General features: G+C 45.4%; 1 protein-coding gene across 1 annotated transcript in view; it reads right to left on the reverse strand.

Annotated features, from left to right (window-relative positions):
* CNKSR2 (connector enhancer of kinase suppressor of Ras 2) overlaps positions 1-18,588 on the reverse strand; it is a 659,600-nt gene that overhangs the window by 491,295 nt on the left and 149,717 nt on the right. The window contains exon 4 of the mRNA XM_030202257.1: positions 4,150-4,237. Coding sequence (XP_030058117.1) covers positions 4,150-4,237 — 88 coding nt within the window. The remainder of the gene's footprint in view (positions 1-4,149; positions 4,238-18,588) is intronic.

Consider the following 18,588-nt stretch of genomic DNA (forward strand, 5'->3'; position numbering starts at 1 on the left):
TGGGGAGAGAGAGAGAGGGAAACAACAGAGGGAAGGATTGGGGAGAGAGAGAAAGAGGGAAAACAACAGAGGGAAGGATTGGGGAGAGATGAGGAAAGAGGGGAAAACAACAGAGGGAAGGATTGGGGAGAGAGAGAAAGAGGGAAAACAACAGAGGGAAGGATTGGGGAGAGAGAGAAAGAGGGAAAACAACAGAGGGAAGGATTGGGGAGAGAGAGAAAGAGGGAAAACAACAGAGGGAAGGATTGGGGAGAGAGAGAAAGAGGGAAAACAACAGAGGGAAGGATTGGGGAGAGAGAGAAAGGGGGAAAACAACAGAGGGAAGGATTGGGGAGAGAGAGAAAGAGGGGAAAACAACAGAGGGAAGGATTGGGGAGAGAGAGAAAGAGGGAAAACAACAGAAGGAAGGATTGGGGAGAGAGAGAAAGAGGGAAAACAACAGAAGGAAGGATTGGGGAGAGAAAAAGAGGGAAAACAACAGACGGAAGGATTGGGGAGAGAGAGAAAGAGGGAAAAAAACAGAGGGAGGATTGGGGGGGAGAGAGGGAAAACAGATGGAAGGATTGGGGGGAGAGAAAGAGGGAAAACAACAGAAGGAAGGATTGGGGAGAGAGAAAGAGGGAAAACAACAGAAGGAAGGATTGGGGAGAGAGAAAGAGGGAAAACAACAGAGGGAAGGATTGGGGGGGAGAGAAAGAGGGAAAACAACAGAGGGAAGGATTGGGGAGAGAGAAAGAGGGAAAATAACAGAGGGAAGGATTGGTGAGAGAGAGAAAGAGGGAAACAACAGAGGGAAGGATTGGGGAGAGAGAGAAAGAGGGAAAAAAACAGAGGGAAGGATTGGGGGAGAGAGAGAAAGAGGGAAAACAACAGAGGGAAGGATTGGGGAGAGAGAGAAAGAGGGAAAACAACAGAGGGAAGGATTGGGGAGAGAGAGAAAGAGGGAAAACAACAGAGGGAAGGATTGGGGAGAGAGAGAGAGAGAGAGGGAAAACAACAGAGGGAAGGATTGGGGAGAGAGAGAGAGAGAGAGGGAAAACAACAGAGGGAAGGATTGGGGAGAGAGAGAGAGAGAGGGAAAACAACAGAGGGAAGGATTGGGGAGAGAGAGAAAGAGGGAAAACAACAGAGGGAAGGATTGGGGGGAGAGAGGGAAAACAGATGGAAGGATTGGGGGGAGAGAGGGAAAACAGATGGAGGGGGAGAGAGGGAAAAACAGATGGAAGGATGGGGAGAGAGAGGGAAAAACAGATGGAAGGATTGGGGAGAGAGGGGAAAACAGATGGAAGGATGGGGAGAGAGAGAAAGAGGGAAACAACAGAGGGAAGAGTGGGGGAGAGAGAGAAAGAGGGGATAACAACAGAGGGAAGGATTGGGGAGAGAGAGGGGAAACAGATGGAAGGATGGGGAGAGAGAGGGAAAAAACAGATGGAAGGATTGGGGAGAGGGGAAAAAACAACAGATGGAAGGATGGGGAGGAGAGAGAGAAAACACAGATGGAAGGATTGGGGAGAGAGAGAAAGAGGGAAAACAACAGAGGGAAGGATTGGGGAGAGAGAGAAAGAGGGAAAACAACAGAGGGAAGGTTTGGGGAGAGAGAGGGAAAACAGATGGAAGGATGGGGAGAGAGGGAAAAACAGATGGATAGGATGGGGAGAGAGAGGGAAAAACAGATGGAAGGATTGGGGAGAGGGGAAAAACAGATGGAAGGATGGGGAGAGAGAGGGAAAAACACAGATGGAAGGATTGGGGAGAGAGAGAAAGAGGGAAAACAACAGAGGGAAGGATTGGGAGAGAGAAAGAGGGAAAACAACAGAGGGAAGGATTGGGGAGAGAGAGGGAAAACAGATGGAAGGATGGGGAGAGAGGGAAAAACAGATGGAAGGGATGGGGAGAGAGAGGGAAAAACACAGATGGAAGGATGGGGAGAGAGAGAAAGAGGGAAAACAACAGGGAAGGATTGGGGAGAGAGAGAAAGAGGGAAAACAACAGGGAAGGATTGGGGAGAGAGAGAAAGAGGGAAAACAACAGGGAAGGATTGGGAGAGAGAGAAAGAGGGAAAACAACAGAGGGAAGGATTGGGGAGAGAGAGGGGAAAACAGATGGAAGGATGGGAGAGAGAGGGAAAAACAGATGGAAGGATGGGGAGAGAGGGAAAAACAGATGGAAGGATGGGGAGAGAGAGGGGGAAAAACAGATGGAAGGATGGGGAGAGAGAGAGGGAAAACAGAAGGATAGGGAGAGAAAGAGGGAAGACGCTGGATGGAAGAATGCAGAAAGAAATAGGGGAGACACTGGAAGGATGGGGAGAGAAAGCAGAGCTGCTGGATGGAAAAGGGGAATAGAGAAAGACTGGAGAATAAGAGGAAGGGGCATGGGGAGAACAAGGGTGAGGAAAAGATGAAAAGCCACAGGTAGATGAAGGAAATTAAAGAATGGATAGTAAGAATGAATTAAATCTGGACAGAGAGAGAGCCTGAAAAATATTGAAGAAAGCAAAGAAAAAGGAGACAAAAAATGACAAATGGCACAGAAGAGTTAAGCGAAAACAAAGGAAAGGAGAATCACAGACTGGGACCAATATGGAAAGAAAAACAGTCACCAGACAACAAAGGTAGAAAAAAATCATTTTATTTTCATTTTAGTGTTTGTAATATGTCCAATTTGAGAATTTACATTGGCTGTCTTATTTTGCACTGGGTATACTACTACTACTACTTAGCAAATCACGTTATTTTTTTCTCCTATAGTACTGTAATATTTTCAATGACGTCTGTTTATATGCGCCATGGCTGGTATAGGGGGTGTGGTTAATGTGGGTGTGGCTATCATAGGGGTGGAGCCATATGTGGTAACCCCGCCCATAATGAGTACCGGCACCTTTTTTTCTACAAAAAAAGCACTGCCTGTTACACTTGTGGTGGTAAATGTTGAGCCCTCCAAAACCCCCCAAAACCCACTGTACCCACATGTAGGTGCCGCCCTTCATCCCTAAGGGCTATGGTAGTGGTGTAGAGTTGTGGGGAGTGGGTTTTGGGCGGGATTTGAGGGGCTCAGCACACAAGGTAAGGGAGCTATGCACCTGGGAGCAATTTTTGAAGTCCATTGCAGTGCCCCTAGGGTGCCCGGTTGGTATCCTGGCATGTCAGGGGGGCCAGTGCACTACAAATGCTGGCTCCTCCCACGACCAAATGTCTTGCATTTAGCCGGGTTTGAGATCGCCAGCATTAGTTTCCATTATCGCCGGAAACCAATGCCGGCCATCTCTAAAGCTGGCCCAAATGCTGACATTTGGCCGGCTCCATACAACAAAGCAGTGGGTAAAAAACCAGGAGTTCCAGAGTGAAGATGAACCAAACTTTATTAATCAGTATATTGACTTGACACAACGTTGCGTTTCGGCCAAAGGGCCTACATCAGGAGTCTTAAAAAAGACCTTTTGTTCTGAAGCGTGAGCCAGATCACTCGCATGAGCGTCTGGGCTGTGCAGTCATGTGAGTGATCTGGCTCACGCTTCAGAACAAAGGTCTTTTTTAAGACTCCTGATGTAGGCCCTTTGGCTGAAACACAATGTTGTGTCGAGTCAATATACTGATTAAGAAAGTTTGGTTCATCTTCACTCTGGAACTCCTGGTTTTTTACCCACTGCTTTGTTGTATTGTGACTATCCGTGGGATTTCGTTGAGTTCTCCACGTTTGTGGGTTCTCTACTGATTTGGCCAGCTCCAACCGTATTATCGAAACAAAAGATAGCTGGCTATCTTTTTCGATAATATGGTTCGGCCGCTGCTTTACCGCACCGGCCATATAGATGGCCGATGCTGTTCGATTATGCCCCTCCATGGCTGTTAGTTGAGGGTGGGAAAAAGGAAGGGACGGGGAATTATCTATTGGGAATACATTATGCTATTTTTATTCATTGCTGTATGATTGTACATCATGAAACTGAATAAACATGATTTTCCCCCACAAATAAAGAGTAAAGCAAGCAATCTAGACAAACGTCAAGGCCAAAAGCGCCAGAGGTGCTTGCAGTTTGTGAGCCACGAACCAGGGGTGCAGCTGGGCATTATGGAACTAAGAAGCAAGCCAAACAGAAGTGACGACTGGCATATTGTTAAAGCAATGAGAAGCAAAATGACCCTGTACCTGCTGTACAATCGTCGTTAACTCCAGGCAGAGCTGTATGACGTTATTTCTGGTTACTGAATAGTCTGTCACAGCAGCGAAGGGTGATCTATAAAAAGAAAACAGGATAAATGAGGTAGTTTTCTAACAAAAACCAGCCCTGTATAAATTCTTAATCTAATCTACTCACAGATCTTGAAGAACATATAGAGGTCAATAATTCACAAGTGTCGATAAAGTCAGCGGAGAGGCCAAGGGCATAGAGTGCTTTTTTCCACCACCTCCCGCGGGAGGGCATTCCAAGCATCCACTACTCTCTCCGTGAAAAAATACTTCCTGACATTTTTCTTGAGTCTGCCCGGAAGTATTTTTTCACGGAGAGAGTAGTGGATGCTTGGAATGCCCTCCAGCGGGAGGTGGTGGAAATGAAAACGGTAACAGAATTCAAACACGCGTGGGATAAACATAAAGGAATCCTGTTCAGAAGGAATGGATCCTAAGGAGCTTAGCCGAGATTGGGTGGCAGAGCCGGTGGCGGGGATAGTGCTGGGCAGACTTATACGGTCTGTGCCCTGAAGAGGACAGGTACAAATCAAAATAGGGTATACACAAAAAGTAGCACATATGAGTTTATCTTGTTGGGCAGACCGGATGGACCATGCAGGTCTTTTTCTGCCGTCATATACTATGTTACTATGTATGTTAAATCCTGCCCCCTTTTTGGACAGATCATTTTTTCCACAAAACAATTTAGCCAAATTATCCATTGAAGTAGTCCGACGGCCCAGGTTATTTAGCGGCATGTTTAATAAAGTAACTTGCGTTTACACTCAAAATCAAAGCATGCTAAGTGCAAAGGCTCTAGGGTAACCGTTGGAGGTGTGTTCACCATTCTCCCAGCAGCTTCTGTACAGACAGGGTCTCTAACACACGATATGGCACAGCGTGAAGAGCCACCTACTCCTTAAATAGAAATATGACCCCTAAGGTCCATTTACTAAGCCGCGTAAGCGTCTATGAGCGCCCAACGAATGCCAAAATGGAGTTACTGCCCTACCACTGTGTGGCTGTTGCAGTAATTTCATTTTTGGCACGCGTCAGACACACGCATCTGAAAAATATTTATTTTTGGGCATGCGTAATGGACGCTCGCCAAGCGGCATTTGGCGCGCATATGTCATTACCGCCCGGTTACCGCGTGAGTCTTTACCACTAGGTCAATGGCTGGCAGTAAGGTCTCAGACCCAAAATGGACGCGCAGCAATTTTCATTTTGCTGCACGTCCATTTTCGGCAAAAAAAAGCAGCCCTTTTTTACAGGAGCGCTAAAAAAATGGATTGGCGCACGCCCAAAACCCGCGCCTACACTACCGCAAGCCATTTTTCAGCATGCCTTTGTAAAAGGACCCCCTAGTGGTAGCAGCACGAGACCACCGCTAGGGCTGCCATTTTGGAGTTGGAGCCACGAAAAAGTAAACACACAGGAAAAAGTAGAGGCCGAACAAGGACGAATCACCACTGGAGATATGTATCCAACAGTCTTTATTATTATACTTAAAAGAAGGACCTAACCCGGGCCGTGTTTCGACGCACGCAAGTGTCTACATCAGGGGTCATACGGTAAACTCAAGATAGAAGCCCAGGACCGCAGCCCTGCTCGTGTCTAAAGCTGTAGTCCTTACTCACAAACTCGGGTAATCAAAGCAAACGTACTCCTCTTTTGCGAGTTCTGCACCTACAGTCGTTGCAAGAAGCTTGTACGTTTGCTTTGATTACCCGAGTTTGTGAGTAAGTATAATAATAAAGACTGTTGGATACAAATCTCCAGTGGTGATTCGTCCTTGTTCGGCCTCTACTTTTTCCTGTGTGTTTCGCCGTCGTAGAGGATTGTTCCTGTTTTGTACTTTGGCTACGAAAAAGTATTTCATGATGTTGCTTTTCAGGTTTTCCCTTTCAGCCTCTTTCAGAAACAAAGATAATCTGTTTCTGACTAGATTATCAACTGGAACCTGGTCCCAAATAATGGAATTAATTTTTTAAGAAGAAGCCTCGTGAAAGTACCTTTTAAGGTATATAAAGACCAACTTGTCTTTACAAAATACTTATGTAAGCGGCAGGTGAAGACTTGTACAATAGCCTAAGAACTATTTTCCAAGCAGGTATGGAAATTATTGTATTTTAACTTCTATGCATGTACTTGCGTGCTCAACTCATGCTCCATCCAAATCCTACCCATGTGATCGCCTACAAGCAAAGAATGCTCCATCATGTCAAACTGCATACATTTGCGCTGGTTGCTATTTTAAAAGAGGTCATTTATGCACATTTGTGACCATATTCATATGTAAATGACTAGAAGCCTGCACAGTGGATGCACACTTTAACGACTAATGTATACCTCCACCACCACCCCCTCTTGCAAAGCCACTGCTTATCCCTGGGATCAGTAGCCTGGAATCTTGTTACTCTTTGGGATTCCAGAATCTTGTTACTCTTTAGGATTCCGGAATCTTGTTACTCTTTAGGATTCCGGAATCTTTCTACTATTTAGGATTCTAAAGAACGCTGTGAAGCATTACTAAAAAAAAAAAAAAGAGGAAAAAGTCGCTGGAGGCATCAGATATCCATCAGTGGCAAGGCTATTAAATCTCCTATAGCACAAAGCTATTGCAAACCCTTGAGCCTACTGCATGCAATCAATCATTTGCCTCCAGAAACCAAACCCTCTACGATGTCAATTAACCTTTATTTTAAACTTATTTTAAATGCAATTGAAACTTAAATGTGTTAGACGTTTTTCAAAACAAAAAGTGTATACATATGAATTACTTTTAAGTTTACTTCATATGAGGCATTGAACATAAAACCTCATAAAACGTCATTTAAACACACACTTATAAAGCAAAAAGAGAAAATTAGAAAAGAAAAGTTAACGACTACTTATACTGCACTGGCTAAAGAACTTTCGCACCTGAAGCTGACGCTCATGTCGAATACAATCTTTCAATCAAAAGACCTGCTTTTGGGGATTTTAGACTGTCACTCAATGAAAATTTGAACCGTGGCAATGCCGTCCAAAGTATTATTACTACTACTTATCATTTACTAGTAAAACATGCCAGTTTCTTGCGGAAATGAAACGGGCGCTAGCACGGTTTCCTTCCGAACCTCCCTTCGGCGTTTTGAAGGCACTGTCTGCCATTGTTGCGGTCCTCGGCACGCCACCTTCAATGTGCTGTTTCATTGGTTGTGAAGCCACTGACGCCATTGCTCCGCCCTCGACGTCATAACGTTTGACGCGAGGGCGGGGCCCCAACAAAGTGTTTTTGGTGGCTTCACCACCACGAAGGCTTCGAACCGGAAGGAAGTGCCCGGAGGACCTGACAGTGACGTCAGAACGTTGAGGGTGAGTTTTATTATATAGGATATAGGATTATATAAGTAACCGACTCAAGGGATAGTAATATGTCACAGTGTTCTTTTGTTCCCTTGGGTACATAATTTCTGTGGAATAAGATTTATTGTTAAACATTTGTGCTTTTTTTCGCCCCATTTTCTGTTTGTCACTATTTAGGATTCTGCCAGGTGCTTGTGACCTGGCTTGGCCACTGTTGGAAGCAGGATACTGGACTAGATGGACCATTGGTCTGGCCCAGTATGGCTATTCTTATGTATTTGCAATTGAAATTTAGTTCTCGTACACTTTAAGCTGTTCATTTGAATAGAGTGGAACTTTCCTGCTAGTAGAACTTTCAGTCTTGCATTAACACATAGGAGACTGTTGCAAGGAGCTGCACCATTTATTTATTTGGATTTATTAACTGCTTTATGAAGGAAAAGTCCGTAGTCTCCTATTGAGACAGACAGGGGGAAACCACTATTTGGCCCGAGATTGGTAGCATGGAATGTTGCTACTCTTTGGGGTTCTACATGGAATGTTGCTACTGTTTGGGGTTCTACATGGAATGTTGATACTCTTTGGGGTTCTGCCAGGTACTTGTGACCTGGCTTGGCCACTGTTGGAAGCAGGATCTTGACTAGATGGACCATTGGTCTGAGCCCAGTAGGGCAACTCTTGTATTCTTATGTACCCTCTTTGAGTCCTGTAAATGTAAATGCCTGCCTATGAATACATTGCAGCCTTATCCCAATGGGAAGTACAAATCTGCCTTCTGGAATGACTGGAGCAATATTAAGACCCCAAACATAGACATTAACACATCAATATCGATCCAAGGTGGTCAGCATTTCTGTTAAACATCAGCTGCCACGTCTGAATCAATCCATATATTTAGTGTTACAATCAGGAGAGCAGCCGGTGCTGAATATTTGGATTCAGTGGTGACCATGTCAGTATCTGGATAACGGTGATATTGAGAACACTATCCAAACGGCAAACTGGATAAAGTTAGGAAAGCCTTTTTTCTGTCCTAACTTCAACCGGATAGTTATCTGTGCCAAACAGAGTTCTACGGTCTGTGTCCAAAAATCAAGTGGCGAACATAGTGATTTTCAAACCAGAAAAATGCCTATTTTTTTTTTTTTTGTTTCGAAATGGCCATTTCCTTGACATGGTTGTGCTCAATGGCCCCGATATTCAAACCGTGGGAGATAGCCAGGATGTCTCCTGTAATCGGCGCTAAACCTGGATATTCCATGCTGGTCTGTTTCCGGTGACCAGCGCTGAATATGCAGCTTAACTTTGGCCAGTCTGATGTTAACCGGTCACACTGATATTCAGCACTGGCCGCTTAAATTCAGACCAGCCAATGTTATTCCACCAAATATGGCCGCCAAACTTAGCTGGTCTGGTTTTGAAAATCAGCGGATAGCTGGTTAGATCACCCGTATAACTGGCTATCTTTGAGCCGCTAACCGACGATATTCAGTGCCGGATAGCTGCTTAAGTGCCGTTTTAGCAGCCATTTGCTTTTAAATATCGGGCAGAATGTGTCTAACATTTTGACAAAAAACAAAAAGGAGGTAAACGCCCTCACGAAACCGTGAGATAAAAGACAAAAAGTGAGGAGAATGGGTGAGGATACCAAAAAAATATGTATTTATTCACATGAAAAAATCAAAATTAAAAAGTAACAAATTAGTACATAAAAATGGACCCGACACGGCCATGTTTCGGCCCTAAGGCCTGCCTCAGGGGTCTTTGCAACCTCAGAAGATATACCTCAGAATGTATGCTCCAAGGGAAATATCGAAACGAAGATCTCTGAGGTCTCCTTTCTTCTAAAAAATGTATATAAAATGTGCTAAAAAGCAAAACGAACTTGTAATACTCCTCTCCTCACTTTTTGTCTTTTATCTAACATTTTGAACCATTTTTGGAAAAAAACGTCCAAGGGAATAACACACCAAAACAAGCCATTGCGATGTATGGTGAGGCGAGCAGTCTCAGTAGACTGGCCACACAGACATCCCAGCACAGCTGTGGGGCACCTTAGGGGGCACTGCACTGGCCTTCACATAAAAGGTCCCAGGTACACTTCTTACCATGTATGGGGAGCCCTCCAAAACCCAACAACAACCTACTGTACCCAACTGCACATCATGGTATGGGATTTGCGATGGAAACCATACTAGGAAAGACTTGCCGACCTGAACATGTATACCTTGGAGGAAAGGAGAAACAGGGGTGACATGATACAGACGTTCAAATATTTGAAAGGTATTAATCCGCATACGAACCTTTTCTGGAGACGGGAAGGTGGTAGAACTAGAGGACATGAATTGAGATTGAAGGGGGCAGACTCAGGACTAATGTCAGGAAGTATTTTTTCACGGAGAGGGTGGTGGATACGTGGAATGCCCTCCCGCGGGAGGTGGTGGAGATGAACATGGTAATGGAATTCAAACATGCGTGGGATAAATACAAAGGAATCCTGTTTAGAAGGAATGGATCTATGGAATCTTAGCGGACATTGGGTGGCGATGCCGGTATTTATTTATTTATTAACATTTGTACCTCACGCTTTTCCACACATGGTAGAATCAATGCGGCTTACATAGTAACAATATGAAGAATTACAAAGTCGTAAAAGAATATACAATTTGTAGTAAACGCAATATTAATGGGGTAATGGATAAGTAAATTGAACATAGGAGGAATTGGGTGCAGAAGGAAATGGGCGGAGAATAAAACCGGTGCAGGGCAGACTTCTACGGTCTGTACCCTGAGAAAGGCAGGGACAAATCAAACTCAGATATACATATAAAGTATTACATACCATGTAAAATGAGTTTATCTTGTTGGGCAGACTGGATGGACCGTTCAGGTCTTTATCTGCCGTCATTTACTATGTTACTATGTATGTTACTACAATAGCCCTTATGGCGCAGATTTTAGAGGGCTTCTCATCAGGGGCGTAGCCACGGGTGGGCCTGGGTGGGCCCAGGCCCACCCATTTTCCCTCCAGGCCCGCCCATCCGTATTGCTGCCTCCCTTTTGTCCCACGGAGGCAGCGCTTCCTTCCTGCCCTGTCTTCTCCCGAAGCTCGGCTGCATCGGTCCTTCCCTGCAAGTAGAATCCTCCTTCACCGGTCGCGCAGCTACGCTCCTCCCCCTGCCGCGTCTATCTGGCCCTCTGTGATGCACTTCCTGTTTAGGGCCGGATGAACGCGGCAGGGGGAGGAGCGAAGCTCCATGTGCATGGCAGCACAGCGCAACCGGCGAAGGAGGATTCTACTTGCAGGGAGGGACCGATGCAGCGGAGCTTCGGGAGAAGACAGGGCAGGAAGGAAGCGCTGCCTCCGTGGGACAAAAGGGATAGAGACAGCGCGAAGGATGCAGATGGGCGGACCTGGAGGAAAAATGGCTGAGCTGCTGGGACATGGGAGGGAGAGGAGGAAGGGACGGGAGAGAGTTGCTGGGACATGGGAGGGAGAGGAAGAAGGGACTGGAAGGAAGGGAGAGAGTTGCTGGGACATGGGAGGGAGAGGAAGAAGGGACTGGAAGGAAGGGAGAGAGCTACTGGATATGGGAGGGAGAGGAAGAAGGGACTGGAAGGAAGGGAGAGAGCTACTGGATATGGGAGGGAGTGGAAAGAGGGACTGGAGGGAAGGGAGAGAGCTACTGGATATGGGAGGGAGAGGAAGAAGGGACTGGAAGGAAGGGAGAGAGCTACTGGATATGGGAGGGAGAGGAAGAAGGGACTGGAGGGAAGGGAGAGAGCTACTGGATATGGGAGGGAGAGGAAGAAGGGACTGGAAGGAAGGGAGAGAGCTACTGGATATGGGAGGGAGTGGAAAGAGGGACTGGAGGGAAGGGAGAGAGCTACTGGATATGGGAGGGAGAGGAAGAAGGGACTGGAAGGAAGGGAGAGAGCTACTGGATATGGGAGGGAGAGGAAGAAGGGACTGGAGGGAAGGGAGAGAGCTACTGGATATGGGAGGGAGAGGAAGAAGGGACTGGAAGGAAGGGAGAGAGTTGCTGGGACATGGGAGGGAGAGGAAGAAGGGACTGGAGGGAAGGGAGAGAGCTGCTGGATATGGGAGGGAGAGGAAGAAGGGACTGGAAGGAAGGGAGAGAGCTGCTGGACATGGGAGGATAGGGAGAGAAAGAGGGGAGATGGATGGAAGTATGCAGAAAGGGGAGAGACTGGAAGGATGTGGAGAGAGAGGGGAGACTGAACAGAAAAGGGTAGAGAGATAGAGACACTAGATGGAAGGATCAGGAGAGAGGGTAGATGGGTGGAAGGTTGAGGAGAGAAAGAGGGAAGACACTGGATGGAAGGGTAGGGAGAAAAAGGAGACGCTGGATGCAAAAGAAAGAGGGGAGCTGCTGGATGGAAAGAGGGAGAGGACAGAGTAGGGAAAGACTGGAGAATAAGAGGAAGGGGCATGTGGAGAACAAGGGTGAGGAAAAGATGAAAAGCCATAGGTGGTGAATGGACAGGAAACCCTGGCAAGAGAAAGACGAAGGAAAGCAGAATCTAGAGACTGGGAGCAACACAATGAGAAAAAGTAAATGGCCATACAACAAAGGTAAAGAAAATAATTTTATTTTAATTTAGGATAAAGTAATATGGTACCTGTGTTAATAAAGTTTCAGAGACCAATACTTCCTTCCTTAGGTCAGGAGAGGATACCATAACAGCGTTATGCTGACCTGAGGCAGGAGGTTTTGGCCTCTGAAAGCTCATTGAAAAGGGTGTTAGGCTTTTAAATAAATTTTCTGAAACCTGATGCACTGAAAAGCAGCACTTTACCCCTATGTGACAAATGCATCTGATTAGTGTGACTAAATTTTGCTGGGGAAGGGGGACTAGAGAGAAAATTTTGTGCCCACCCACTTTAGGTTCAGGCCCATCCAAAATTGGCAGTCTGGCTACGCCACTGCTTCTCATACAATATAAGGGGGTAACGGTGAAATGTATTTCTGGGACCTATTATGTGAAGTCCACTGCAGTGCCCCCTAGGGTGCCCCACTGATCTGCTAGGATCTCTGTGTGACAATCTACTATGAATGCTGCCTCCCCTCCCCCATACGTCCCACTGAACATTCTTTTACATTTAGTTATCACAAAGATTTTCAGGTTCAGCATAAAAGCTTCAGGCTGGCAGATATGTCCTACATACTGTACTAGAAAATTTTAAATTAACATTTAAATTCTGTGTGGGAGATACATCCAGGTCAGAGACTTCAAACTGGGCTGCTGGATATTTTACACTGATGAGTTAATCATATTCTCTGTGACACAATAGTTTCCAGCTTTTGATGTCTCTACTTTCATTTTCTGTCTCAGTGTTTCCTTTTTCTCAATTCTTTGTCTTGTCGCTATTCCTTTTTTGTCTGTTTCTCTCTCAAGTATCCTCCATTTTCTTTTCTGATTCAGTTTTGCCCCCTTTCTTGTCTCTTTCCTTCAGAGTGACTATTACTTTTACTCCCTCCTTTTTCTTTCTGCTGTATGTCTCCCTGCCTGCTCACCTTTCCTTGTTCCTCTTGCTTCTTCCTCTTTCTCCTACGCGCTCTCCTCCATTTCTCCTCCCTGTCTTCCTACAAGGTTGGAAAGGATAAAAAGAGCAGCATCGCTAGGAGTTTACATATATAAAGCTCCATTTTACAGATGTCCTCTACATGAAAAATGAGATGTCTAGGTCCTCTGCGTATTTTTACTAAAATTCTACTGAAAATGGATCCTTAAATAAAATACATATAAGAACACTAACAAATAGATGGATATTTGTTGGCATGTTCTGTGGAAGTATCAATTTCACACACAAAAAAAAACCATTTTCTAAAAAACAACAACATCACTCAGGGTTCATAACTACATATGCAAGATGGTGATTCTGTAACATCCATATGTATTTGTTGTGTGTCTAGCCTTCTTTTTTTAAAATTTTGGAATGTTCTAAAAGCCTTTTTTTTTTTTTTCAACAGGTGTGCGAGGGGGTGTACAGTAAACTTCCCTTCTCCCTTAAGAAAAGTCCCTCCGATAAGCTGGGCCACCTTAAGAATATTCCCTCCAATAGCCTAGACCACCTTAAGAGCAAGAGACCCACTTTAGGAGGAGCTGAGCTGGGAGGGGCAGCAGAGCCCATACCTGGAAGTATAGAAGACAGAGTCAGGCTGAGGATAAGGAGGCCCAAGGAAGGAAGGAAGAACAGAAGCCCCAGTCTATGCCCCAACTGAATACATCTAGCTGCTGTGACTTGGCTGAGGTAAGTCAACCTTGTGTTTTTGTTAAGACTCTCAAGCTTTGAGGAGGTGTGGTTGGCGCCAGACCTGGACGTCTGAAGGAAAACAAGAACTTTAGGCTGTGTTTGGGGTGTGGCAACCCTGGCAGTCACAACTTGTGTTAGGCCTACTTAATAACTGTGGGGCCCTTTTACAAAGGCACACAAGGCTCTACACGCGTGCTGCACACGCCAAAATGAAACTACTGCCAGGCTACAGCACCCCCTGGTGGTAATTTCAGATTTGCCATGCACCCATAACGCCTGGATGATTTATTTATTTCCTCCCACGTGCAGCGATTCCAGCGGTTATTGGCAGTTGGCGAACGCCAACCGGTCACCGCGCGTGTAGCGAGTGAGCCCTTTCCGCTAGATCAATGGGTGGCTCAGGCCGATTTTAGACGCACACTGGTTTCAGTTTTACCACATGCCCGTTTCCCGTCCCATTAAAAAAAAAAAACAGTTGTGCTAAAAACTGGCTCAGCACACGCCCAAAACATGCGCCTACACTACAGCGGCTTAGTAAAAAAAAACCTGTGTTTCCTAAACCACAGAGGTTTACCCACACTATGTCTCGGGCCCTGTGAAGGAACAAGTCCGGGAGTTCTTTAAATAAGTACTTATTTTGTGTTCATTCCTTTTTGTCCGGCTGCATTATTTCTCTGCCCCACTCCCAACCCTCGCTCCAGGTCGCACAAGGTGTTTTAAATGCATTGTTTGTTATGTTAACTTGATCATATATTTATGTTGTTTGTATTGCAATTATGTTATTCTTGTATGTGTATTTAGGGCCCAATGTTCAGAAAATTCTGACTGGCCAACATTGAAAGCGAGTTAACCGGCTGGGAATGGCCGCCAACTGTTTAACTCACTTGTTTGCAGCTATCCGGTCATTTTCAGCGACACGTAACCGTTTAGTCTCTATGAAAATGACCAATTTTATTTATTTGCTGCACTTGTATCCCACATTTTCCCACCTATTTGCAGGCTCAATGTGGCTTACAAAATGTTATAGCCACATGTACACATTATAGGATAAGAATTTCAGAATATAGATACAGATGGGTACATAGAATATCAAAGCAATCATATTAACGGAATAATAATTTTACAATTATTACAAATAAGAGTGCGTAAGTAAATCATATTGGATTGGAAGTGGATTGAAAGATCAACATAACACAACATAATGATATCAGGACAAGATATAATATTCAGTCGTGAGGATGTAATTAGGATGAACAGATTGGAGGGTTCCTTAATAGTTGTGATTGGAATAATTAGGAAGTCAGATCGTTATGGGGAATCTTTATTGTACGCCTTTATGAATAAGTAGGTCTTTAATAACTTTCAGAAGGTTGTCAAGTCGTGTGTTGAGTTTATGGCAGTCGGTAATTCAGTCCATAGTTGTGTGCAGATGTATGTACAGATTTGTATTTAAGTCCTCTGCAATTGGGGTTTAAGCAGGTGCGTGATGAACTTTTGTTGTTTCTCTCTGGTAAGTCAATTAGGTCTGACATGTATGATGGGGCATGTCACTAATCCACCTCACCAACCCACTCAGTTATGAAAGCCCACCTTCTATAACTACCCTATTCACTCCCTTCCTTCTTCTCTCTTCCCTTACTTAATCTCTGCACAATACTAACTGTATCTGATATCCTGGAATGACAATGTTAACAAGACTATGTAAGCCACATTGAGCCTGCAAATAGGTGGGAAAATGTGGGACACAAATGCAATAAATAAATAAATAAATGATTTTATGGACCAAGGTACATATCTTGAATGCAATACGAACTTCAAGCCAGCTATGTTGGGAGCGTTACAGGGCAGAGTCTGGTTACATCCTGATATTCAGACATAACCAGCCAGGTTTAGTGGATAAATAAGACAGCGTAAATATCTTTACTATCTTTATCTGGAATATAAGACTTTTACAATTAACAATAAACCCATGAACAATTAAGTCTGACTATTAACATAACTGGTCATGTGGAAATCGGTTACAAAAAAAACAAAACAGATATTTAATGCCAAAGTCTGGACAGGGCTCAGCATTGAATTTCTGGTTTTATCACTGGCGGTGGACAAAAAAAACCGCCGTCTGCCACTGGCTTCTAAATTTGTTCCCTAATTTCAGCCAAACTGAGGAGCATAACTTTTCAGCTGAAAATTCATCTTAATTTAGGAGCTTAAAAGTGACGCTTATAAATTTAGGCCTCAACCCCAAATGAATGAATACCATACAACCTTCCATATAATTGGACGAAAAAGACCTCAGTGGTAGAACATAAGAGTAGCTATACCCTGCTTACCGCCGGGGTAGAGCGGGAGAGCCCTTACCGCCACCTCAATGGATGGCGGTACGTGCTAAAAATGGGCGAGTGGAAAGTGCTTCACTTGCCGCACAGCCATTTCTTCAAAAAAAAAAAAAAAAAGGAAAGACCTGCCTTTTACCTGCTGCGGTAAAAGGGGGCCTCGGCCTGCGTCAAAAACACACGCCGATGCCAGCCCAGGCTATAATTGTGCCATATTAAGGACAGATTTTTCCCCCTTAATATAGCACAATTATAGTGTAATGATAGTATAATCAAAGTTGAGTTTAACTTTGAACAGAACATGGAGGTTTTTGACCAATGATATAATTTCTGTAAGGTATGTTCTGTCTCTGTTTATGAGGTCTACCGCTGAGGTCTTTTTCCTCCAATTTGTATGGTGTTCACTCATTTGTTTTATGTGCTAAATGAGGTTTTGAACCGTCTGGTGGGTTTGAATTTTTTTTTTTTTTAATATATTTAAGCCTGCCATTTGTTTAACTAGATTTATGAGCTTAGTTTACGGACCTAGTAGTACTAAAAATCAGTGCTACGCTCCTAACCTTTCCCCCACCTAAATTCTTCCCATTTCCCGCGCACCCTTGTCACCTTAAAATCACTTCCGCTCCAGTCTTCGCCCTGGCAGTGCAGTTGCACTCGTAGACTGCCTGCGGCCTGCGCCGGGACTTTCTCTCTGAACCGTCCCCGCCCTTCACAAAACAGGAAGTTGTCAGGGTTGCCAGGTGGAAAATTTTTTCCCCACCCAAACCAGCCCAAAACCATCCCAAAACCCGCCCAAAGTCAAACCCCGCCCCTGACACCCCCACCCCCCTCATCAACCCCGCCCCCGCTGTCATAGGCCCCGCCTCCCCCGTCATCGGCCCCGCCCAGAACATCACTAACCCCGCCCAGAACGTCACTAAACCCGCCCAAAATGCCACTAGCCCCACCCCCGCGGCTGAAAAAACCACTTAAAAAACCGCCCAAAAGACCCAAAACAAGCCAAAAAAACCGCAACCTGCCGCGGGCAAAAATTTACCGCGGCGGGTCGCGGGAAACCGCACAATTGGGTGGTAAAACTGCCCACCTGGCAACACTGGAAGTTGTGTCAGAAGAGGCGGGACGATTCGGAGAGAAAATCCCAGCGCAGGCCGCAGGCAGCTTATGAGTGCCACTGCCGCTGCATGGGCAAAGACTGGAGCAGAGATGATTTTAAAGTGACGGGGGGGGGGGGGCACAGGAGATGGGAGGGGGATACAGGAGACGCACCCCCTGTTAAAAAATCCTGGCTATGCCACTGGTTCCTAAATTGGTCTCTCTGAAAATTTACTAGGGCTGAGCGCATACATAAGTGGGGTGGGGGGGGGGGGGCAAGGGGCCATGTCTGACAGGGGGTGCGTAAACAACACACGCACCTTGTATAAACAGGTCACTGTTAGGAACCTAACTCCCACAGTTAGGAGCATAAATCCTTTGAATAAAAGCCATTGAAAAAAAAACAAAAAAAACTTGATGAGCAGAGGTGGATTCACACTGTTTTTCCTGAAGCTCAGTTGAGAAATCAATTTTCGGCTGGCCCCCCCCCTTCTTCCTGTACTCCCATGTCAGCAGTGAATGTAACTAGAGCAATAACACAGAATGAACAGCACTGCGGCCCATAATGTACGCACTGCAGTTACACTGCATTCAGACACAGAGGGCCTGAATAATTCATTTACTCTCATGTTTAGTAACAGCAGGACACACAACAGCTAGAAGAACTTTATTAAAATTGTCCTTTTTTGAAAAAAAAATAATCATGAAAAAGATGTAGAAGAGAGCTCTTCCAGGACTACTGCCGGCCTAACGCAGCCGCAGGTGGTAGTCCTGTCCCGAGCAAGCGTCATACCCGGGGGGAAAAAGAAAACCCGCGGAAATGGCTCGCTTGGCAGTAAACCAGCGGCAATCGGACATCGCCGCCTGCTAACCGGTTATCTCCGGGTTAGCGCGGGAGCCCTTATCGCCACCTCAATGGGTGGCGGTAAGGGTTCCCCACCACATGGCCACGCGGTAAGTGTTCTCTTACCGCATGGCCACGTGCAGAGCTGCCGAGTTACTCATTCCAAGAGGGAAACTTTTTGGCTGGTCCCGGTTTTAAACTTACATCCCAAAGCAGTGTGGGACTTGTAGTCCATGATTCTATCCATGGAAATCAGTGCTGCAGGTACCACAATGCACCAGGATGAGGTTGGCAGAAATCCAGGACCGGCCAAACAGTCTCCCTCCTGGAACGGGTAACTTGGCAGCTCTGCATGTGTGTCTGGGGGCTTTTGACCTGCTGCGATAAAAAGGGTCTTGGAGCGCAGGAAAAACATCCCCCCACCGCTAGAGCATATGGCTCCAGAAAAAGGAGGACGGATTGAGCCAGCCGGGTTTTACTTCCATTGCTTTGAAAGCAATGGAAGTAAAACCCGG

Source organism: Microcaecilia unicolor, chromosome 4 (genome assembly GCF_901765095.1).
Source record: "Microcaecilia unicolor chromosome 4, aMicUni1.1, whole genome shotgun sequence".
In the NCBI taxonomy this organism is placed as follows: Eukaryota; Metazoa; Chordata; class Amphibia; order Gymnophiona; family Siphonopidae; genus Microcaecilia; species Microcaecilia unicolor.